Genomic DNA, 25,955 nt, shown 5'->3' on the forward strand with positions numbered 1-25,955 from the left:
TCAAGTGTATGAACTCGACTCGTGCAGGTGAAAAATGCAGTCTGTACTGACTGTACGTGCCGGAGGGGGGCGTATGTCAGTTGAGAGGCGTCCTCAGTCAGCGGTGAAGGGTCGGATCGGTATAGAGGACGCATTCAGGGTAATTGGACACGACTAGATTGGGGGGGGGGGGGTGGATGTATATTAACAAATAAAATGAACATAAAATACATTATTTTACACACATTACAGTTTCAGGTTGCATTTGTTGATGCAGAGGTTGACTGCGTTAAGTGACAATGATATTCCAAAGTACTTCTGAGCCCATGTGGCTATGTCCATCACAGTAGCATGACGGTTTCTCAGACAAGTTGGGCACAAAGTTGGGAACCACGACCCATCCTTGCTTGCAAAGACTAAGCCTTCAGTGAATGCTCCTTTTATACTCAGTCATGATGACCTGCTAATTGTGGAACCTTCTAGAACAGTGTTACTTTAGTGCATAACCTTATTTTGCCTCCATCTCAAATTTTTGAGTGTTGCAGGCATCACATTCTATTGTTTTTATATTTACAAAATACAGAGGTTTGTCAGTGAAAGTGTCCCAATTATCTAGACGTTGTTTATACTTAAGATTGACTTGTGTGATAAGCTCACAGTTAAGGTTTCCTTGTTATGCACAGTAGAACAATGCAACTCCTTTGTCAGCTGATAATGTTTCTGTGTGATATTTGCTGTCATTAAGATTTTACTTTGTGTTTTAGGATACAAACAAGTCTGATTTATGCTATACTTTTGTCGCCAAAACAGCCCTGACCCGTCGATGCATGGACTCCACTAGACCCCTGAAGGTGTGCTGTGGTATCTGGCACCAAGATGTCAGCAGCAGATCCTTTAACTCCTCCTAAGTTGTGAGGTGGGGCCTCCATGGATCGGACTTGTTTGTCCAGCACATCCCACAGATGCTCGATTGGATCGAGTTCTGTGGAATTTGGAGGCCAAGTCAACACCTCAAACTCGTTGTTGTGCTCCTCAAACCATTCCTGAAGCATTTTTGCTTTGTGGCAGGGCGCATTATCCAGCTGAAAGAGGTCACAGCCATCAGGGAATATTGTTTCCATGAAAGGGTGTACATGGTCTGCAACAATGCTTAGGTAGGTGGCCTTCTTCCCATAGTGCATCCTGGTGCCATGTGTTCCCCAGGTAAGCGGCGCACACGCACCCGGCCATCCACGTGATGTAAAAGACAACATGATTCATCAGACCAGGCCACCTTCTTCCATTGCTCCGTGGTCCGGTTCCAATGCTCACGTGCCCATTGTTGGCGCTTTTGGCGATAGACAGGGGTCAGCATGGGCACCCTGACTGGTCTGTGACTATGCAGCCCCATACACGACAAACTGTGATGCACTGTGTATTCTGACACCTTTCTATCAGAACCAGCATTAACTTCTTGAGCAATTTGAGCTACAGTAGCTCGTCTGTTGGATTGGACCACACCTTTGCTCCCCACGTACATCAATGAGCCTTGGCCGACCATGACCCTGTCGCCGGTTTACCACTGTTCCTTCCTTGGACCACTTTTAATAGATACTGACCACTGCAGACCGGGAACACCCCACAAGAGCTGCAGTTTTGGACATGCTCTGATCCAGTCGTCTAGCCATCACAATTTGGCCCTCGTCAAACTCACTTAAATTCCTGCTTCTAACACATCAACTTTGAGGATAAAATGTTCACGTGCTGCCTAATATATCCCACCTACTAACAGGTACCGTGATGAAGAGATAATCACTTCACCTGTCAGTGGTCATAATGTTATGCCTTGTTGGTGTAGGTAAGTTGTGGTTTGTACTTACATCAACAATATTTGTAAGTGGCTCTTAGAATGGCTGCTTGGTTCTTACCAGCAGTCACTGTAAGTAGTGTCACATATTTCCCCTGTTATTACTTGGATTTCCTCTGGGTACTTAGTTTTCCTCCACCTTCGAGAAAACATACAGTGGATTAGGACCCTGTCAAGTGCATTTTCCTGCTTTGTACCAAGTGTTTCTGGGTTGCGATGGACCCACCCTAGTCAGGATGAATAAAATGAGTAAATAAAAGGTTAGTGCTTATTTAAGTCATTTAAAGTCAGCAAGTGACCATTTAAACAAGAACCATGGGGTGCTGCTACCAAGAAGAGCCTTGATGTGTATTCGTGAGGTCAGACACTGATGTTGGACGAGAAGGCCTGGCTCGCAGTCTCCGCTCTGATTCATCCCAAAGGTGTTCTATCGGGTTGAGGTCAGGACTCTGTGCAGGCCAGTCAAGTTCTTCCACACCAAACTCGCTCATCCACGTCTTTATGGACCTTGCTTTGTGCACTGGTGCGCAGTCATGTTGGAACAGGAAGGGGCCATCCCTAAACTGTTCCCACAAAGTTGAGAGCATGAAATTGTCCAAAATCTCTTGGTATGCTGAAGCATTAAGAGTTCCTTTCACTGGAACCAAGAGGCCGAGCCCGATTGGCACAGTGCAGACAAGTACCGTTCTCCTGGCAACCGCCAAACCCAGACTCGTCGATCGGATTGCCAGACGGAGAAGCGTGATTCGTCACTCCAGAGAACACGTCTCTACTGCTCTAAAGTCCAGTGGGGGCGTGCTTTACACCACTGCATCTGACGCTTTGCATTGCGCCTGGATGCAGCTGCTCGTCCATGGAAACCCATTCCATGAAGCTCTCTACACACTGTTCTTGAGCTAATCTGAAGGCCACATGAAGTTTGGAGGTCTGTAGGGATTGACTCTGCAGAAAGTGGGCGACCTCTGCTCACTATGCGCCTCAGCATCCGCCGACCCGCTCTGTCATTTTACGTGGCTACCACTTCGTGGCTGAGTTGCTGTCGTTCCCAATCGCTTCCACTGACAGGCGACTGTGGGATGTTTAATAGTGAGGACATTTCACGACTGGACTTGTTGCACAGGTGGCGTCCTATCACGGTACCACGCTGGAATTCACTGAGCTCCAGAGAGCGACCCATTCTTTCACTAATGTTTGTAGAAGCAGTCTGCATGCCTAGGTGCTTGGTTTTATACACCTGTGGCCATGGAAGTGATTGGAACACCTGAATTCAATGATTTGGATGGGTGAGTGAATACTTTTGGCAATATAGTGTATGTTGGTCCATTTCTAACCAGTGCATTTAGTGGGACATTGCAAGTAGACATCTGTGTTTAAAATCTGACAGGGCAGCTACAGGAACTCAGTAAAGATAACAGCAACTGGAGGTGGTGGAAACAGCTTTACACTAGATTAAACAACTCTGGTGTAACTGTAAGTGCATGAGGAAATTTACAGGATGTGTGTGTCATTAGCGTAGTAACGGTAAGAGAAATGTGATGTGACTAGAGGAAGAAAGCAGGATCAGGTCCTGATTGTTGATTATGTAAAAAACTGGAAACACCATTATTTTAATATTAAGTTTTAAGATTTATTTGTATATATTTCGAATAATGTAGATCATAATGTTAATTACATTTTAAATAGAGTACCCTTAAGCACACTGAAATATGTATCCTACTTGCCATTGTTGTATGTTTGATGCAGTTCTCATATCAACATATACATACAGATACAGAGATAAGCAAATTCCTGATGAGCTCCTAATAACAGCTATGCAGATTTTAAAACAATACATAACAGAAAAGTGCTAAACATTCGGTCCATTATTCTCAGCACGCAGGCATTAAATGCATGACTTTACATTAAAAGGTACACCGATCAGGCATAACATTATGACCACTGATGTTTTGGGCAATGTTCTGCTGGGAAACCTTGGGGATGTTACTTTGACACCTACCACCTACCTAAGCATTGCTGCAGACCATGTTCACCCTTTCATGGAAACGGTATTCCCTGATGCATGTGGCCTCTTTCAGCAGGATGATGCGCCCTGCCACAAAGCAAAAAGGTGTTGACTTGGCCTCCAAATTTCCAAATCTCAATCCAATCGAGCATCTGTGTGATGTGCTGGACAAACAAGTCCGATCCATGGAGGCCCCACCTCACAACTTATGCCAAGTTCCCACTACACGACTTTCCAAGTCGTCAGGTCGCTGTACAGTTCACACTACACGACTGGATCTCTTGTAATCGGGAGTCTTTCAAGTCGGTGTGTATGTCACACTACACGACTGATCGGTGATAGGGGGTTTCACACTACATCTATCACCAACTGGAGTCGCAGGCGAGCTTCTCTGATCTCCCAAACTACGTTTAGTCAAAAAAACAAACATGAGAAGTAACGAGGGGGTTTAATGATACCACGTCCAATAATGCACGTCAACAAGTAGCGAGCGATCAAAGTTTGTGCGCTGATGTGCAGCGTAAAAACAAGGAGAAAAAAAAAAAAGAATCTGAGTGGATTTGGCAACGCGAGCAGCATGGATTGTTCTATAGTGAGTTGGAGGTTAATAAATATTTTTTGCAGTGCAACGTTGGTGTTATGTTTTGTAGAGAACGATAAGGTCAAAAATACTGTAAAACATGTGTGTGTGCTGATGTATTCTGATATAAACTATATTATGCCCCTGTCCCACCTTTTTACACTCCTCCCCTGCGTTTCCCCTCACACCGTATCTTGCGTTCTCATTGGCTGTTCGACATAGCACTCATTGCCAGTCGGGCAACTCAGATTCAGATGTCTGACATGCTAGAATTCTTGCTTCAGTCGAGCCGCTCTGATCGAGAGTAGTTCACACATAGCGATTGAGAGCTGAGTTTTGATCAGTCGGCGAGCAAAAATCAGGGCAAAAATGAAGTAGTGTGAACTAGGCATTAGAGGAGTTAAAGGATCTGCTGCTAACATCTTGGTGCCAGATACCACAGCACACCTTTAGGGGTCTAGTGGAGTCCATGCCTTGACAGGTCAGCAAAAGGAGAACCAACACAATATTAGGAAGGTGGTCGTAATGTTATACCTCATCAGTGTATATCTAAATAATACATTTTCCCACTGCACTGCATTGAAAATGTCAATGTCACGAGCCTTGATGTGATAAATAAGTCTGGCGTATGACACATTATCAGTTTTTTACACATGCAGATTTGGATAACAATGACTGCAGCATAAAACATCCTTATTTAAATACACAAGAACTTAAATCATAAATCATTGCATAGTACCTTAAATCAAGCATTCACAATGTACATTAAAACTGAACATATATTTAGTCCTATCAATACTAGTTTAAGAGCCAAAATAAGAGAGAATCTTGGTTATCCTAAAAAAAAATTATTTTAAAATAAAATAAAAGTATATTTGTGATTGTCCAGTGTTTTTTGAAAATAATTAAGAAATTAAGCTTATTCACAGATGCAGATTTAAAGTAAGCACTAAGTTCAATACAGTCGACCCTTGAGTTACGAACGGTTTACCATACGAACATTTTGGGTTACGAACGATCTTTTTCAACTTAACGTACGAACAAATGTCGGATTACGAACCGAAATTCGCGAAACACATGACTATACGAACAAGTTGGTTTCAACTCTCTCTCTCTCTCTCTATAGTATATATATATATATAGTGAGCGAACATTTGGACAGCGGACGGTGTTTTTCTGGTGTTTTCTTTATATTTTGTAAAATTCAATATTAAAATGTCCCCAAAGAAGGTGCAGAGAAAGCCGCTCAGGTGGCGCAGCGGTAAAAAGACACGCTGCAACCAGAGCTGGATTCTGAGTACCTCGTATCGAATCCAGCTCTGCCTCCCCGGTTGGAGGCTGAGTGGCTGTATGAGCAATGATTGGCCGGTTGTTCAGTTGGGGGGTGGGACAAAGAACCGGATGTGGGTCTCTCTCTGTCAGAATGCGATTTCGACCTCTGCCGGCTGATTAGAGGCGCCTGCACAGAGATGAGGAAGAGTGCCGCTAGGTGGCGCCAAACTCATCAGTGTGTGGGTGGCAAAGATGCATCCGGCTGCTGCCCATGTTTCGGAGGGGATATGGGTTAGCTTCGATCTCCTCGGTCAGGGCAGGGTTCGGCATAGAAGTAGAGGAAGCACGATGCTAATTGAACAATTGGATGCGCTAAAGGGGGAGAAAAAAGGGAAAAACTTTAAAAAAAGAAAAAAAAAGAAAAGAAGGTGCAGAGAAAGCGCAGTGTTAAAAAATTTAAAAATCTATTACATTTGTTGTTGTACAGTATAATTACTCCTGCCAGTAGATGTCATGGTGTATCAGACAGAGGGGACAGTGAGTGAGAGAGAAGAAGAAACTCGACTCAGTAAAGTATTCTCTCTTTCGTGCAATTACACCTACAAAATACAACACTATTGAAATAACGAAGGAGATAATAGAGAAATATGAGAGTTATTGTTGTTTCTGGTGGATACATTTTAGAAAAAAAAGAAGGAAATTTATTATGGTGTATAGTACAGCACACGTACTGTACTGAAATGTGATGTGTGTTTTTATGTACAGTACAGTACTACTGTGTATTGTTGTTTATTATTGTTTATTACATTAATGTCTATTCTATAATTTAGGATTAAGGGAAAATATACTTGTATTTATAACAAAAAAGACCATTTAAGACATTTGAAAAGTTAGGTAAGGGGGGGTTTGGGAGGTCTGGCACGGATTAATTCTATTTACATGATTTCTTATATGAAAAATAGGTTTAACTAACAAACATTTTGACTTAAGAACAGCCCTTCAGAACCAATTAAATTCGTAAGTCAAGGGTCGACTGTATATGGAAAATACTTTACAGTCCATGTCTCTGCGGTTGCCAGCTATTTCCTGACAAGAAGTCAAGTTGTGCTTTTTAGTCATCCTTGCCCTAAAGATAATACTGGATTACTAGTAGAATTATTACCTTATAGTTCTAAAAAATGTGCGGACTGTTTATACACATTCATTTTACATGTATTAGGAATGCACAGAATTATAAAGCAATGTAAGTCTGCTATCTGACTACCAATGTGCAAATCTTTGGTATTTACTCCTCACTACATGTTCATACAACAACTTTTATAATTGATCACAAATTGAAATCTGCTTTTAATCAGCCATAACATTAAAACCACCTCTTTGTTTCTACACACACTGTCCACTTACCATATAGAAGCACTCTGTAGTCCATCTGTTTCTCTGCATGCTTTTTATTAGCCTGCTTTCACCCTGTCCTTCAATGGTCAGGACCCCCACAGGTCCACTAGAGAGCAGGTATTATGTAGGTTGTGGGTCATTCTCAGCATTGCACTGACACTGACATGGTGGTGGTGTGTTAGTGTGTGTTGTGCTGTTATGAGTGGATTAGACACAGCAATGCTGCTGGAGTTTTTAAACACCTCACTGTCACTGCTGGACGGAGAATAGTCCACCAACCAAAAATATCCAGCCAACAGTGCCCTGTAGGCAGCGTCCTGTGACCATTGATGAAGGTCTAGAAGATGACCAACTCAAACAGCAGCAATAGATGAGCGATCATCTAATAGAGTGGACAGTGAGTGGACACAGCATCTGATCCACTCATAAAAGCACAACACACACTAACACACCACCACCATGTCAGTGTCACTGCAGTGCTGAGAATGATCCACCACCTACATAATACCTGCTCTGTGGTGGTCCTGTGGGGGTCCTGACCATTAAAGAAAAGCATGAAAGGGGGCTAACAAAGCATGCAGAGAAACAGATGGACTACAGTCAGTAATTGTAGAACTACAAAGTGCTCCTACATGGTAAATGGAGCTGATAAAATGGACAATGACTGTAGAAACAAGGAGGTGGTTTTAATGTTATGGCTGATCGGTGTACAGCCCTTATTTCAGCTCAGACATTTTTTTTTAATTATAGACAAACGTCCTTGTGTATGACACAGGTTTTTCATTTGAACACTGCTCATTGCTCTACCCCAGTTTTATAAAGTTCACTAAGCCAGTTTAGTCTATTTTAAAAATCTGTTACAGCATGTCATCCTGGATTTCCCTGGTCGAGGTCCTCCTCTGTCGGCGGCCCCTGAAACTGGAAAAAAAGGAAGAGGCGGTAAGGGCGATGCGGCTCAGGCCCATGTTCAGGCAGTGAACCTCAGATGTCACGGGCACGTCGGCGAACAGAGCTTGGTCTCGAGGAAGCTGAGAGAGGCTGTCGCTGTTCTCAATGTCTTTCACAATGTTGAGAATCTCCTGTCTCTCGGCCTGGCGAGTCATTCCACGGATGTTCAGGATGGCAGATACATGCTTTTTCCTGTAGAAAAAGAATAATTATGTTCCTCATTTATTGTTATATAGTAGATAGACTTTATTTGTAAGATTCCAAATATGAATCAAACAGATTTAAATAAATTCGCAGGAGATGTTTCTATTCATTTATCTGTTGTTAACTAATACCTAACTTTATGACAAAACATAAGCAAAACAGTAAATGTTTAATCTACTGTTTTTATGTAGTCCACAAGAAAGCACTCTTCTGCTCACTACTCACCTGTGTGTTTTAAATGCAGGCTTTGTTTAGATTTCATTAAATGCTTTGCAACATGGATGTGACAGAATAGTAATTTTTAATAAACAATAGCAAGAATTGTAGATATTTCACCCTCTACAGTGCATATCATCATCAAAACAACATTCAGAATGTTTAGAGAAATAATGGCAGCTGTGGTCTTTGGGTTACAGGAAAAAGAGCAGGTATCATTTAGGTGGTGGATCATTCTCAGCACTGCAGTTACAATGACATGGTGTTGGTGTGTTAGTGTGTGTTGTGCTGGTATGAGTGGATCAGACACAGCAGCGCTGCTGGAGTTTTTAAATACAGTGTCCACTCACTGTCCACTCTATCAGACACTCCTACCTGGTTGGTCCACCTTGTAGATGTAAAGTCAGAGACGATCGCTCATATATTGCTGCTGTTTGAGTTGGTCATCTTCTAGACCTTCATCAGTGGTTACAGGACGCTGCCCACGGGGCGCTATTGGCTGGATATGTCTTTGGTTGGTGGACTATTCTCAGTCCAGAAGTGACAGTGAGGTGTTGAAAAACTCCATCAGCATTGCTGTGTCTGATCCACTCATACCAGCACAACACACAGTAACATACCACCACCATGTCAGTGTCACTACAGTGCTGAGAATGATCCACCACCTAAATAATACCTGCTCTGTGGGGGTCCTGACCATTGAAGAACAGCATGAAAGGGGGCTAACAAAGTAATTAAAATTGTGCTTCTATATGGTAAGTGGAGCTGATAAAATGGACAGTGGTTGTAGAAACAAGGAGGTGGTTTTAATGTTATGGCTGATCAGTGTATATGTTTAGTATTATTTTTAGGTCGGAGAGAATTTACAAATGACTGCGATCATTTTAATAACATATCAAATGCTGTATAAATTTTTATGCAATTGATGTTTAAACTTGCTCATTGAGGCAAATCCAGAAAATAGGAGGTGAGTAAGTGGGGAAATAGGTGAGCTTGGCACGAATAATTCTAGAACTAACTGTAATTTTAAAGTATACTGCTTTATGTTCCACTAACTCCACAAAACTTTGCTTTCTCAGCTTTATGTAGTCATATGGGATTACAGGGCAGACAACTGCCCTCTCCAGGTTAAACCACAGGCCTGGGCAGGATGCCTGTATTTTTACTTTGTCTTTGTTTCTACTCAGAGATGGAGAACTTCTTGGCTTTTATGTGAATCTAGGATAACCAAACAGACTCTCATAAAAATCAGGAAGTCCCAGTCACAGAGGCCTTGTTTGCTTTCACAACTCCCGCCCCATTTCACCATCGGGCTGAATGGTCGTACATTGCCAAATAAGATCCCTGTGAACTGACCTCCATCAAATGAACAGGCAACAAGGTTTTTCAGGGTAACTCTCTGGACACTCACCGTACATCGGGGAATTCCCGGACAAGGATGGCAACCTCCATTTGGATTGAGGGTATGTCCTCCAACAGGATGATCTCCGATATGTGAGGAATAGCACTGTCTAGCCATGAAGCTGAGGACTCCTGAGGTACAAAAACAGCATTTAGAACAATATATATCTTTTACATCTATTATATCGTTACAAGTGCCTAAACTATTTATCCAAAATGTGTTGACCCTCCACAGTAAGCTTGTTGGACATTCCAAAAGCTTGGATTAATTTTGAGTTTACTACATTTAATCCATAACACCCATCTTAATAAGAGATAAGGCATTTCATAAAACACTGCTGCCACAATGTTGCATATAATGTATATTATACAATAGATTGTAAACACCTGTTAACAATTGGTGTAGTGTTGGCCATTTAGTTTAGATTTACTTATAATGAAAAGGTGTTTAGTAACTTTTTTTCAACAGACAATACAGTATATAGCTGAATATTTAGATTAATACTAATATAGATATAGCTACTTGGCCAAATCTCAAATGTATTATTAAACATGAGTCTAGAAAGCTGTTTTATTCTTTTGTGTACAGAAATCACAGGCAGTGAAATAAAGATTATTTGGGATTTGGCATGGGTGTTGAGAATAGTCATGTGTGTCTCTGGTTTAGACAAGTTGAAGATGCCAGACATAATGATATATAAAATAGTCAATAGATCATCAAATTGGAGACAAAAGCCCCATAAGATCCCATTTCTGGACAAATGATTTTGTAAAGTAAGCCATACATACTTTATGTTTTATAAGATGTAATAAATCGTATGGTTTTTGTATCTAGCTGTTCCGATTAATGTTTTTTTATTCAGCATTTTATGTAAAAAGCTACAACCCCCAAAAAGTTCGGACAGCATGGAAAATGCAAATACAAAAAACACAGAGTTTCTTACATTTACTTTGACTTTTATTTCATTGCAGACAGGATGAACCTGAGATATTTCATATTTTATCTGCTCAACTTCATTTCATTTATTAATAAACCTCCATTCCTGCATTTCAATTCTGCAACACATTGCCGTTCCTTTTCACCACGCTTAAAGGACGTTTGGCACCGGATACAACACACAGGAAACCAAGCGATTTAGTGTTTTTAGGTTTGATTTTGTCCCATTCTTTCTGCAAACACGTCTTAAGATGTGCAACAGTACGGGGTCATCTTAACGCAGGCCAGTCCAGTAGTTGTACCCTCTTCTTCGGCAGCCATGCCTTTGTAATGTGTGCAGCATGTGGTTTTGCATTGTCTTGATGAAAAATGCATGGACGTCGTATTGTTATGCTTGACATAACAACATGTTAAGATTTGACAAACTAATCCCTCGCCCATGTGGTTACATCAGCTATTGTTGAGTGGTGGTTCTTGATGCAGTGCCGTCTGCGTGGTCGTTGATCACAGGTGTTCAGCTTAAGCTTGCACCCTTGGCCTTTAGGCACTGAAATTCCTCCCAATTCCTTGAATCATTAAATGATATTATGCACTGTAGAGGGAGAAATATGCAAATCCCTTCCAATATTTCTTTGTGGTAGATTGTTTTTAGACTCCTTTCCTGGATGCTGCTTTTGTACCAAACCATGATTACAATCACCTGTTTGGAATCACATCGTTTAGTTTTTCACCTCATTACTAGCCCTAAATTGCCCCCGTCCCAACTTTTTTTGGAATGTGTTGCAGACCTGAAATGCAGGAATTTTATTTATTAAAAAATGAAATTAAGTTGAGCAGATAAAACATGAAATATCTTGGGTTCAATCTGTCTGCAATCAAATAAAAGTGAAAGTAAACGTACTGTCCCAACTTTTTCTGATTTGGGGTTGTACATAAATAGAAGGCTTTATATTTAATATTTTTTGTTACTGGATTTACCTCTGTGACATTGAATGTTTTATTTTATTACAAAGTTAATTTAAAGCCTGTAAAACATATTACCAGGAGACTTTAGCACTCTTTATACATTCCACTGTAATTTAGGAGAGCTATTAATGCACACTGTATGCGGAGTGTTATTCCGGACTCGCAGCTTAACCTCAGAGGTCAGCCATGGCTTCAAAGTCCCATGGTCGGACGCTCTTCCATAAACAAAGTCATCCTGTTGTCCACAGAGGTGACAAATGGATATTGTGACTAGAGCAAGGAGGGGCAAGACAGAAGTAGAAGGGGGTGGTGTTGGGGGTGGAGGGTCATGGAGATGACCCTATAAACAGTAGCTTTGTTATTTTTTGTAACTGTCATTTACAGGTATCTACACACTGTCCATTTTTTTCTGCTCCACTTACCATATAGAAGCACTTTATAGTTCTACAATTACTGACTGTAGTCCATCTGTTTCTCTGTATGCTTTGTTAGCCCCCTTTAATGGTCAGCACTGCAGTGACACTGACATGGTGGTGGTGTGTTAGTGTGTGTTGTGCTGGTATGAGTGGATCAGACACAAAATAAATAGTCCACTCACTGTCCACTCTATTAGACACTCCTACCTAGTTGGTCCACCTTGTAGATGTAAAGTCCGAGACGATCGCTCATCTATTGCTGCTGTTTGAGTCGGTCATCTTCTAGACCTTCATCAGTGGTCACAGGACGCTGCCCACGGGGCGCTGTTGGCTGGATATATTTTTGGTTTGTGGACTATTCTCAGTCCAGCAGGGACAGTGAGGAGTTTAAAAACTCCAGCAGCGCTGCTGTGTCTTATCCACTCATATCAACACAACACACACTAACACACCACCACCATGTCAGTGCAGTGCTGAGAATGATCCACAACCTAAACAATACCTGCTCTGTGGTGGTCCTGTGGGGGTCCTGACCATTGAAGAACAGCATGAAAGGGGGCTAACAAAGCATGCAGAGAAACAGATGGACTACAGTCAGTAGTTGTAGAACTACAAAGTGCTTCTATATGGTAAGTGAAGCTGATAAAATGGACAGTGAGTGTAGGAACAAGGAGGTGGTTTTAATGTTATGGTTGATCAGTGTATATGAGTTATATACAAACAGTGACACAACCTAATTCCTTGCCATGACAGTAAACATTCATGTTCACGGAAATGACTGTGTGTTTTATTGATGCTGTGGAGGGTTTGTGGGAATTGTCATCATATCCTGCAATGGTCACTTTTTCCACATGAAAAAAGAACTACGTCTCTTACCAGCTCTTTAAAGAGTGTTTTAAGCTGCTTTCCCTCCTCACGGAGACGGCCTGCCATCCTCTTCCTCATTTTAAGTGACGTGCAGATGATTCGGCCCCTCATGATGGCACGAATATATTCAGTCATCACTCGCCGATGGACCTCTCCCACCAGGATCTGCAAAAAGGCAAATGAAAAAAAAACATAATTTTATACTCATAAATACTCATTTATAACATAATACAGAATAAATGTGAAAAAAAATTTTCTGGAATGTTTTAAAAAGTGGGTAGAACTGTTTCCTCGCAGCAAGAAGGTCCTGGGTTCGATCCCCAGCTCTGGTTTCCTCCCACAGTCCAAAAACATGCAGTCAGGTTAATTGGAGACACTGAATTGCCCTATAGGTTAATAAGTATGAGTATGTGCATGAGTGTATGTGTATCTGCCCTGCGATGGACTGGCGCTCTGTCCAGGGTGTTACTTTGTGCCTTGCACCCATTGAAAAGCTGGGATAGGCTATAAATACCCTCTATGGATCCAATGTGAATGCAACAGTTGGTACTTGCTATTAATGTTTTATTCTAGTAATTAATACATGTTTTAGGGCAGCAGTCCCCAGCCTTTTTTGCACCATGGAACGGTATCATATAAGATATAATAGACCACTGAAGTCGTGCGTCATTCTGTAGTCCTCGTTATGCCCATATTTGGAGACCCGGGTCTAACTCAGATTTCCTATAGGAAAAATGAACGGGGTTTTCAAAAAATCGGCTCTAACGCATCCTGTGCTAAATAAACATGTTCAGAACCCTGTACGTTTTGTCCTGTGTACATTTTTCTCCTGTACATCGCTGGATCCTCTGAATTACGAGGTTGTTAAAGGGTCGTAATACTAATAATGCTACACGAAAGCTAATGCTACTGCACATTAATTGGACGTCACTGAAGTACACCAATCAAATCAACGGAACGAGCGGCTCGCTTTTGGTGAGTACAACCGAAGGCGTAACACCCGACCATCCTTGCTTTCTACTTTAATGTAGCTACCTACTAAAAATATCAACCAAAACTTGTGAATATCACTCCACTGTTACACCGGTGAATCGCGCTGCTTTGTGCGCTCATTTAAGAGGCTTATACAAGAAAAAAAAAAAGAAAACATTAAGAGGTTTCCAGTCTAGTGATGTCAATTCAGTGCGCAGTAGCATTAGCTTACATGTAGCAATATTCATATTTTGACTCTTTAACGACTTCATAATTCAGAGGATCCAGTGATAAGACAGAAGAATCTCCATAGAACAAAACGTAACAGCTTTGGAAAATTTTTTATGGCTACAGGATGCGAGAGAGGCAATTTGCGAAATCTCCATTCATATTTCCCATTCAAAATTTCTCTTAGACCCGGGTTACCAAATATGGGCATAACAACATGGCGTGGCCTACAAAATGACGAAACGACTTCAGTGGTCTATTTCACAGACCAGAGGGGGCGGGGGGATTTACAGTAGTATATTGTTTGTTTGTTTGTTTATTAGCATTTTAACGTCATGTTTTACACTTTGGTTACATTCATGACAGGAACGGTAGTTACTCATTACACAAGATTCATCAGTTCACAAGGTTACATCGAACACAGTCATGGTCAATTTACCTCACTTGCATGTCTTTGGACTGTGGGAGGAAACCGGAGCACCCGCAGGAAACCCACGTGGACACGGGGAGAACATGCAAACTCCACACAGAAAGGACCCGGACCGTCCTACCTGGGGATCGAACCCAGGACCTTCTTGCTGTGAGGCGAGAGTCAACTTATTTTAATCTAGTCGTGTCCAATTACCCTGAATGCGTCCTCTATACTGATTCGACCCTTCACCGCTGACTGAGGACGCCTCACGACTGACATACGCCCCCTCCGGCACATACAGTCAGTACAGACTGCATTTTTCACCTACACGAGTCGAGTTCATACACTTGACGGGCACTGTGTACGGAGGGCCACACCCCATCAGCATTATTCCTCAGCCCTGTGCAGGCGCCATCAGTCAGCCAGCAGGGGCCGCAGTCGCACCACTTATGAGGACCCATGATCCGACTTTCTTACCCTCTAACCCTGAACAACAGCCAATCGTTGTTCATGCTGCCGCCCAGCCCAGTCGGAAAGGCAGAGCTGAGATTCGATACGATGTATTCGAAACCCCAACTCTGGTGCACCTTTAAAGCTTACCCCCCCTCCCGCCCTTATATTCTTAGATGTCTTATATTCTTATATATTTTTTATATTATTTATATATATTATATATTTTTGTAATTTTTATATCTTACTTGTATTACATTACTGTCTAATTTTTTTTATTCTTTCCTGTACTACATTGTAATGTCATTGTGTGATGTTTGTGATAATTGTAAATTGCTGCTGTAACACCGCAATTTCCCTTTGGGAATCAATAAAGTAATCAATCAATCAATCAATCAATCATAACAAAATATCACACTATTTTTAAACCAAGCTCATTCAAAGCCACCCATTTTACTCACCCAGTGTACTCACTTGACAACAGAATCACGACAGAAAATATAATGCATACAATTATAATAAAAGTTAATGTAAAACAGTAAACAGTAAATAGTGGCAGTGTTTAGGGACCTGATATGGTGGGCTGTCCATCCTCCTGAACTTCTTGAAGTGTTCCTTGATGAGGGAAATGATCTGGTCGAAAGCCTCAGTGTTGCTCAGCCATTTCCGCTTCACCAGTTTATCAAAGAATGGCTGCAAGTACCAAGACAGAACACGTACATCAGAAATGAAAAAAAAAAAAAATAACCACTGAACTTTTCTGCTCATGTTCAGGATGGGAGAGTTTTCATATCTTAGATTCCAGAGGTTGGAATGGGCTTCCTGCTAAAACAACAAGGCCTAAAAAAAAAAATCCATTCTTAGGCAAAGAGGATGCACGATGAGCCTTTGTAGCCCACGAGGGCTGGCAATGCCCAGCGTAAATGCGGGCACTGGACTTAATGAGTGGCGTTCGGCCAAAAACATCTTGTTCGACTGTGTTTGTCAAAACAAACTATTTTTATGTTTTATCCGTGGCCTCGCTGTAAGCCAACATCCCTGAGAACAAACCGAAGAGGAAACACTGATAAGATATTCTTTATATTCTTAGACAGAGTCATACGACCGACAAGGGATCACTTATAATTTATGTGCATGTTTATGGGTGTGTGTTTGACCGGTTAGTAGAGACGCATTTAACTTTCAACACATGACACGTAGATATTTTCAACAAATACACAATAAATAATATAATAATATACACCGATCAGCCATAACATTAAAACTCATCAGCTCCACTTACCATATAGAAGCACTTTGTAGTTTTACAATTACTGACTGTAGTCCCACTTTCAAGCTGTTCTTCAATGATCAGGACCCCCACAGGACCACTACAGAGCAGGTATTATTTGGGTGGTGGATCATTCTCAGCACTGCAGTGACACTAACATGGTGGTGTTGTCTTAGTGTATGTTGTGCTGGTATAAGTGGATAAGACACAGCAGTGCTGCTGGAGTTTTTAAACACCTCACTATCATTGCTGGACTGACCAAAAATATCCAGCCAACAGCTCCCCCAAGATGACCAACTCAAACAGCAGCAATAGATGAGCGATCGTCTCTGACTTTACATCTACAAGGTGGACCAACTAGGTAGGAGTGTCTAATAGAGTGGGGAGTGAGTGGACACGGTATTTAAAAACTCCAGCAGCGCTGCTGTGTCTGATCCACTCTTACCAGCACAACACACGCACTAACACACTACCACCATGTGATTGTCACTGCAGTGCTGAGAATAATACCTGCTCTGTAGTGGTCCTATGGGGGTCCTGATCATTGAAGAACAGGGTACAAACAGGCTAACAAAGTATGTAGAGAAACAGATGGATGGATTACAGTCAGTAATTGTAGAACTAGTGCTTCTATATGGTAAGTAGAAACAAGGAGGTGGTTTTAATGTTATGGCTGATCTGTGTATGTACAAAAATACAGATTTCCAATCTTTGTTGTGTAAATAAAAATATGGTCATAATAGAAATGAACTAAACAACAGCACGGATGCATGTAATTAAGTAACAAGGACACACAGTGTCATTAATAGGGAAACCCTTTTGGAATACCGTGGTAATAGCTTCCACTTCTGTCTAGTAAACAGACACAGCATGTTAGTATGTGCTTTAATTAAAAAACGCCCAATGCAAACTATTGTTGTTAAGTCAAAATGTCTCTCCATATTAAAGTCATAATTTCAAGCCAACTATTGCCCTTAGATTTAAATGTGAGACAGAATGGGAGAGTGTGTATGACCCTTGTATTAGAACCCTGTTTAGAGCACATTCCTGTCTAGTATTCAGCATAGACTCAGGACCCACCCCAACCCTAATTGTTACAAAGTGCATGAAGTCTAGCTGTGTTGTTTTTAAATAGAAAATATAAAGTGTGACTGCACCACCATTTATTTAACACATTTCTTTCATGGTTAAATAAATATACTAGGGCTGGGCGGTATGACGAAAAATTAGTATCCTGGTATTTTTTAAGATTCTGACGATTTCACGGTATATCACGGTATGTTATTTTTTGTATGACTGGGACTTTTTATATGTATGTGGCTTATTCTACTGTCATAAGTACATAGAATATAAAAATGTTTTAATTTCACCATGTACAGTACCAGTCAAAAGTTTGGACACACCTTCTCTTCAGTGGTTTTTCTTGATCATTTTTATTTTCTACATTGTAGATTAATACTGAACACATATGGAATTATGTAGTGAACAAAAAAATGTTAAACAAACCAGAATATGTTTTATATTTGACCAACTCTACCTCTGCACAGCACAACTGATGGTCTCAAACACATTAAAAAAGCAAGAAATTCCAGAAATTAACTCTAGACAAGGCACAAACATTAATTGAAAACCATTCCAGGTGGCTACCTCATGAAGCTGATTGAGAAAATGCCAAAAAGTGTGCAAAGCTGTCATCAAAGCAAAAGATGGCTACTTTAAAGAATATAAAATATAAAACACATTCTGGTTTGTTTAACACTTTTTTGTTCACTACATAATTCCATATGTGTTCCTTTATAGTTTGAATGTCTTCATTATTAATCTACAATGTTGAAAATTGAAAAAAAATCAAGAAAAACCACAGGAATGAGAAAGTGTGTCCAAACTTTTGACTGGTACTGTATATATTGAAGGTTTTGAGTACTATAAGGTCCACAAAATGACACAATATACACCAATAAGGTGTACGCTTGCTCATTTTTCTTGCTTCTAACACATCAACTTTGAGGATAAAATGCTCACTTGCTGCCTAATATATCCCACCCACTAACAGGTGCCGTGATGAAGAGATAATTAGTGTTATTCACTTCACCTGTCCGTGGTCATAATGTTATGCCTCGTCGGTATATGATGAAATCAGTATGCGTGAAACAGTTGCAATGAATACAATTTGTATTGTTTATTCAATATTTAAGTATTGTATACCCATAGCTCTCCCTTTAACAAATAAAACAATGTTTTTAAAAGTGGACGACTTTAAATATCTCCAATTCCAACTAACTCCAATAGCGACTAACATGAAGTATTTTCGAGGTAAGACATACAGTGTATCACAAAAGTGAGTACACCCCTCACATTTCTGCAGATATTTAAGTATATCTTTTCATGGGACAACACTGACAAAATGACACTTTGACACAATGAAAAGTAGTCTGTGTGCAGCTTATATAACAGTGTAAATGTATTCTTCCCTCAAAATAACTCAATATACAGCCATTAATGTCTAAACCACCGGCAACAAAAGTGAGTACACCCCTTAGTGAAAGTTCCTGAAGTGTCAATATTTTGTGTGGCCACCATTATTTCCCAGAACTGCCTTAACTCTCCTGGGCATGGAGTTTACCAGAGCTTCACAGGTTGCCACTGGAATGCTTTTCCACTCCTCCATGACGACATCACGGAGCTGGCGGATATACGAGACTTTGCGCTCCTCCACCTTCCGCTTGAGGATGCCCCAAAGATGTTCTATTGGGTTTAGGTCTGGAGACATGCTTGGCCAGTCCATCACCTTTACCCTCAGCCTCTTCAATAAAGCAGTGGTCGTCTTAGAGGTGTGTTTGGGGTCATTATCATGCTGGAACACTGCCCTGCGACCCAGTTTCCGGAGGGAGGGGATCATGCTCTGCTTCAGTATTTCACAGTACATATTGGAGTTCATGTGTCCCTCAATGAAATGTAACTCCCCAACACCTGCTGCACTCATGCAGCCCCAGACCATGGCATTCCCACCACCATGCTTGACTGTAGGCATGACACACTTATCTTTGTACTCCTCACCTGATTGCCGCCACACATGCTTGAGACCATCTGAACCAAACAAATTAATCTTGGTCTCATCAGATCATAGGACATGGTTCCAGTAATCCATGTCCTTTGTTGACATGTCTTCAGCAAACTGTTTGCGGGCTTTCTTGTGTAGAGACTTCAGAAGAGGCTTCCTTCTGGGGTGACAGCCATGCAGACCAATTTGATGTAGTATGCGGCGTATGGTCTGAGCACTGACAGGCTGACCCCCCACCTTTTCAATCTCTGCAGCAATGCTGACAGCACTCCTGCGCCTATCTTTCAAAGACAGCAGTTGGATGTGACGCTGAGCACGTGCACTCAGCTTCTTTGGACGACCAACGCGAGGTCTGTTCTGAGTGGACCCTGCTCTTTTAAAACGCTGGATGATCTTGGCCACTGTGCTGCAGCTCAGTTTCAGGGTGTTGGCAATCTTCTTGTAGCCTTGGCCATCTTCATGTAGCGCAACAATTCGTCTTTTAAGATCCTCAGAGAGTTCTTTGCCATGAGGTGCCATGTTGGAACTTTCAGTGACCAGTATGAGAGAGTGTGAGAGCTGTACTACTAAATTGAACACACCTGCTCCCTATGCACACCTGAGACCTAGTAACACTAACAAATCACATGACATTTTGGAGGGAAAATGACAAGCAGTGCTCAATTTGGACATTTAGGGGTGTAGTCTCTTAGGGGTGTACTCACTTTTGTTGCCGGTGGTTTAGACATTAATGGCTGTATATTGAGTTATTTTGAGGGAAGAATACATTTACACTGTTATATAAGCTGCACACAGACTACTTTTCATTGTGTCAAAGTGTCATTTTGTCAGTGTTGTCCCATGAAAAGATATACTTAAATATCTGCAGAAATGTGAGGGGTGTACTCACTTTTGTGATACACTGTACCTGGAATCCACTGTTTTAATTAATATTTCTGAAAGCTTCTTCCTCGACTGTCTATAGAGGAATTGTGTCTTTGCAAATGTGGATTGTTACTGTGTTCATAATGTTGTTGTTTGTAACAGCTGTGGCTCAACAATTGTGCAGTATATAGTGTTTTAGTCTGTTCTAAACTGCCGACACGCCAAGTTCTTCCGGTGCATATTTGGTCTCCCTCTCTTCATCCTCCATCTGTTTTTGTTTTGTATACTGTTACAAATGTAATTATGTCACTCAAAAAGCAATAAAAAATTATCAATACACATAGCAGATCCTTGCATTGAATTTGCACGAGGTGACACTTTTTAAAATCGACATTTTAAACCCTTTTAAACCAACTTACATTTTAAAGCCCTTATATGACAAAAATCCATAAACTATTTAGATAAAACCCCAAGTAAATTATACATGTTGGTGTATGCCTATATAAAACACAGTCGTGTAAAGTGTGTGTGAGGCAGACTCACCCGGATGTGTTCAAATATTCTGTCATTCAGCACTTTAACACTCAGGTTAACAATCCTATCCAGGGCCTTGTTAGCTCTGCGAGCAGAGTCTTCACTCACAGCGGGGTCACACTGTACACAACGTCTTATGAAACCCCTGTTCACAGTACACAAAGAGACATGTAATATGAACTAGCTTAACACATACACAAATCAGACATAACATTAAAGCCACCTCCTTGTTTCTACATTCACTGCCCATTTTAAAAGCACTTTGAGGTTCTGCAATTACTGACTGTACTTCATCTATTCTCCATCTCAGCTTTCACCCTGTTCTTCAATGGTCAGGACCACTTTAGGATCACCACAGACCAGGTATTATTTAGGTGGTGGATCATTCTCAGCACTGCAGTGACATTGACACGCTGCTGGAGTTTTGAAATACCGTGTCCACTCACGGTCCACTCTATTAGACACTCCTACCTAGTTGGTCCACCTTGTAGATGTAAAGTCCGAGGCTGGATATTTTTGGTTGGTGGACTATTCTCAGTCCAGCAGTGACAGTCAGGGGTTTAAAAACTCCATCAGCATTGCTGTGTCTTATCTACTCATACCAGCACAACACACACTAACACACCACCACCATGTCAGTGTCACTGCAGTGCTGAGAATGATCCACCACCTGAATAATACCTACTCTGTAGTGGTATGAAAGGGGGGATAACAAAGCATGCAGAGAAACAGATGGACTACAGTCAGTAATTGTAGAACTACAAAGTGCTTCTATATGGTAAGTGGAGCTGATAAATAGACAGTGAGTGTAGAAACAAGAAGGTGGTTTGAATGTTATGGCTGATCGGTGTATATAATCAATAAACTTTGCCTAAAATTGCACCTGGAGACCAGTACCTGAAAGGTGGACAGCAGTTGGCTAAAGCGATGGTCTTGGAAACATAGCCATCTTCATTTTCCCCAAAAGCATTAACAAGCTCTTCATGGAACATCTCTACCTTTCTTTGAAAACTTAAAACAGATACGAACAAAATCTGGTTAAGCTACAAATAAATAAATAAACAAATTAATAACTATTAGCAGGTAACATTTTCTTACCTGTATAAAAAGTCTGCAAGTCCATTAAGACTGCACTGTGCTACTCGTGAGCCCAGACCTCGGTTTATTTTTGCAGATCGTTCAAGATCCCCCTGTGTCCTCTGCAACGTAACAACAACATCCTAAAATAAATTTTGTGGAACAGAAGTGTGCATCTACACATTTTTATGCATTTTCTCCCCTGATTGAGGAGAGCGAAACTGACACACGCCCCCTCCGACTCGTGTGCAGTAGCCGACTGCATCTTTTCACTTGCGCGAGGTGAGTTCATATGCGGATCAGCTTTGTGTACGGAGAGCCACTCCCTGATCAACGTATTATTCCTCGACTCTGTGCAGACACCATCAATCAGCCAGCAGAGGTTGTAATTGTCTCAGTTATGAGGGGCTCCCTGTCCGGCTCCCACCCTGTATGAGCAACAGCCAATCGTTGGTTATTTACACACCCAGCCCAGCCGGATTGCAGAGCTGAGTTTCGTACCGACGCGTTCTTTACCACTGCGCCACCTGAGTAGTTGACTTGAATATATTGACGGAGGTATGGAAATGCTATTGACAGTATAGCTTTGCTAAGCTTTCACAACAGAATGAGATAACAAAATCATAGTGGCCATACAGAAAATGGGCAAATAAATATTAAGTCAATATTAGGTCAAGTTTGATCTTTTAAAGATAAGCTTCAAGTTTCCAGTGCTGACCTGAATAACTGCATTGGCGAGTGAAATCTGATACTCCTCGATGTGCAGCGTTTCTAACCATCTCTTCTCTTCCTCATCCAACACCTGAGAGAGTTCACTGGTTACTCTCCCCTGAAAAACAACATTAAATTGAATAAATTATAATATAATAATAACATTGGTATCGAAGTAAGTAAATATCTGTACTAATTTACATATTAGGGCTGGCTCGATATCACTTTTTTATGTCCGATACCGATACTGCAAATTGAGTATCTGCTGATACCGATACCAATCCGATACGTCATTTCTCCTCTCAAACAACTAAGCAGTAATAATACATGTCTTAATGCACCATGGCTAAACTAGCTATCTAAATAACAATGCTCAGACTGTTTCACTTGTGCTCGAGCTGTTGTTCACGTGACACATCTCGCTTTACGGCGTGTTGTCCAAAGTGTCTACAATTGGAAGATGTGGATGTCAATCAAACGCGATGGACCAATAAGAACTGACGCAGAGTTTGGTTGAGTTTTGTCACGTTTTTAGATTATTAAACCCTGCTGGATTTTGATGAGTACATCTGTGACTAAACGGAAAATGGTGTAGTTTGTTTTATTTCATAACACTAATGGATTAATCGTTGAGGATGTGAGAGATCTCCAAGCCAGGGCAGGACAGATTTTCTTTATCTCAGGTGAATGATTTAGCATTTATAAAGTAATTTTAATTGTGTTTAAACAGTGTTTTTAGATGTGGCAGTAGTAGATGATTTTTTATTGTGTTTAAACAGTGTGTTTAGATGTGGCAGTAGTAGATGATTTTTATTGTGTTTAAACAGTGTGTTTAGATGTGGCAGTAGTAGATGATTTTTATTGTGTTTAAACAGTGTTTTTAGATGTGGCAGTAGTAGATGATTTTTTATTGTGTTTAAACAGTGTGTTTAGATGTGGCAGTAGTAGATGATTTTTATTGTGTTTAAACAGTGTGTTTAGATGAGGCAGTAGTAGATGATTTTTATTGTGTTTAAACAGTGTGTTTAGATGTGGCAGTAGTAGATGATTTTTATTGTGTTTAAACAGTGTTTTTAGATGTGGCAGTAGTAGATGATTTTTTATTGTGTTTAAACAGTGTGTTTAGATGTGGCAGTAGTAGATGATTTTTTATTGTGTTTAAAGAGTGTGCTTAGATGTGGCAGTAGTAGATGATTTTTTATTGTGTTTAAACAGTGTTTTTAGATGTGGCAGTAGTAGATGATTTTTGTGTTTAAACAGTGTTTTTAGATGTGGCAGTAGTAGATGATTTTTTATTGTGTTTAAACAGTGTGTTTAGATGTGGCAGTAGTAGATGATTTTTATTGTGTTTAAACAGTGTTTTTAGATGTGGCAGTAGTAGATGATTTTTATTGTGTTTAAACAGTGTGTTTAGATGTGGCAGTAGTAGATGATTTTTATTGTGTTTAAACAGTGTGTTTAGATGTGGCAGTAGTAGATGATTTTTAAAATGCTAAAAGTTTAAGTAGATTAGTGAGTTTAAATTTCTGAATGGCTGTTGCAGATGAGTTGTAGATCAGTGGCACATGTTAATGATGTCATCAAGATGCACCTTGTTACGGCAGTTGCCGAGTGAGTGGCAATAAACAAATCTTTGTGTGTTATTTGTTTTACACAGAAACAATGGCCTTATTTACATTAAGTGTTATTTACATTAAGCAACAGTATCGGATCGGATTACACGTTTTTTTCCTTCCGATCCAGTGATTTGGGCCAATATCGGACCGATACCGATACAGAGTATCGGATCTGTGCCAGCCCTATTACATATGTATTTAAACTAACTGCTTTATTTTGATAATGCTGGGTCAATTCAACAATTAAGACAGTGTTCCTTGATCCCCCAATGCAGAATTTTACCCACATATACTCACTCACTCGCACAGAGCAGACAATGTAGTTCCTGTATGATTCTGTACTAAAGCTAAGCAGATCAGGTTTGGTGATGAGGTTTGAACCCAGATGCACAGAAAACATACTGCTGTGTGGTACTCACTCTACTAGCAGTACCATTAAGTTAATAGTAAAATAAAGTAAATAGCACTAATTACTTAAAAATATTTATGTAATTTATGTAATGATATGATGCCTGTTTGGCAAAGTGTGGGTGCCGCGTAACACCAAGGATTCAAACCACGACTCTGTAGGAGGTCGGACTGCCTCCCTGTGTCTGTTTGGGGTTTGTTGGGGTATTTTGATTATCTTTCACCTCTAAAAGCAAGCAGAAGGTGAATGGTTTGGTCACCTTGGCCACTAAATTGCCTCTAGGTGTAGGTGAGTGACAAAAAGTCCCACTTTGCTTTTATTTTTATTGCTATTAGTTAAAATATTTTAAAAATATCATAAGGTATTGGTTTGCTAACTGTGTAATGACCCTGCAATTTTCCAGGATAAGTTCTAGACCAACTGCTACCCTGACCTAGGGCTGGGCGGTATATCGCAAATATCAATATATTCGATATTAATTTTTACACAATGGTGAAAATGACCATATTCGATATATCGAGTATGCGTAGAATACACATTACCATTTGAGAACATTTGAAACAAAGCATAAAAGCGCTGCGTGGAATGCTTTCCTGTGCGTATGAGCGGGTGGGCGCGTGCATGCACACACAGGGAAACTGAATCACTGAGTCATCAAGTCAGAAACAACTCTTTTCAAACAAATCGGTCATTGGAATCGATTCAGGGAGCTGTGCTCTTATCTATGGTAAAGATTCATTCGTTTTGCTCACTGTGTTTCAGTTCATTTGTTAAAGAGATTCAGATGTATAAACCAATCAGCTTCCGAATTTAGATATTGGCCGGAATTTCAATCTCTCTCTTCATTGGTTGTTGTATAAGTGACAACTTAGTGAACGAATTACCAGTTTCAGCTTTTTATATTCTGAAAACATACAAAATGGCCTCCAAGAAGAAAAAAAATTGATTATATAGGATATATGTTCTCAATTTGAAGAAGAGAAGCTCAGGTAAGCAGCGGTTATGATTTTATGCTGCTGTGTGGTTGATCTGGGTTGTGGTTATGCTGTTTATTGTGCACTTTCATTTTGCAATGATAGCAAAGCATTATCAAATACTGAATTTTTTCTGGACTTTTTTTATTTTTCTCGTTTATTTGAAGTAAAATGTGATTGTGAGATTCTGCTGGTTTGTTTGATATAAATATTATGAATACAATATGAATACAACTACAGCCTTACAATAGTACAAAATATAAACACTGTACTTAGTCAGAATTTATCAGTACTACAGTATTTTGTGTTTTTAAGATAACTTAAACAATATAAGCTAAAATATATCGC

At 40.5% G+C, this 25,955-nt stretch overlaps 1 protein-coding gene across 1 annotated transcript in view; it reads right to left on the reverse strand.

Moving 5' to 3' along the window:
• Positions 1–7,600: 7,600 nt before the first annotated feature.
• Positions 7,601–25,955, reverse strand: part of exoc3l2b (exocyst complex component 3-like 2b) — a 72,320-nt gene continuing 53,965 nt past the window's right edge. The window contains exons 6-13 of the mRNA XM_063016984.1: positions 22,616–22,726; positions 21,919–22,019; positions 21,718–21,831; positions 20,830–20,965; positions 15,662–15,784; positions 13,039–13,194; positions 9,854–9,975; positions 7,601–8,214 (exon numbers count right to left, since the gene is read on the reverse strand). Coding sequence (XP_062873054.1) covers positions 7,932–8,214; positions 9,854–9,975; positions 13,039–13,194; positions 15,662–15,784; positions 20,830–20,965; positions 21,718–21,831; positions 21,919–22,019; positions 22,616–22,726 — 1,146 coding nt within the window. The 3' untranslated portion in view covers positions 7,601–7,931. The remainder of the gene's footprint in view (positions 8,215–9,853; positions 9,976–13,038; positions 13,195–15,661; positions 15,785–20,829; positions 20,966–21,717; positions 21,832–21,918; positions 22,020–22,615; positions 22,727–25,955) is intronic.

This window comes from Trichomycterus rosablanca, chromosome 20, assembly GCF_030014385.1.
Source record: "Trichomycterus rosablanca isolate fTriRos1 chromosome 20, fTriRos1.hap1, whole genome shotgun sequence".
Lineage (NCBI taxonomy): Eukaryota > Metazoa > Chordata > Actinopteri > Siluriformes > Trichomycteridae > Trichomycterus > Trichomycterus rosablanca.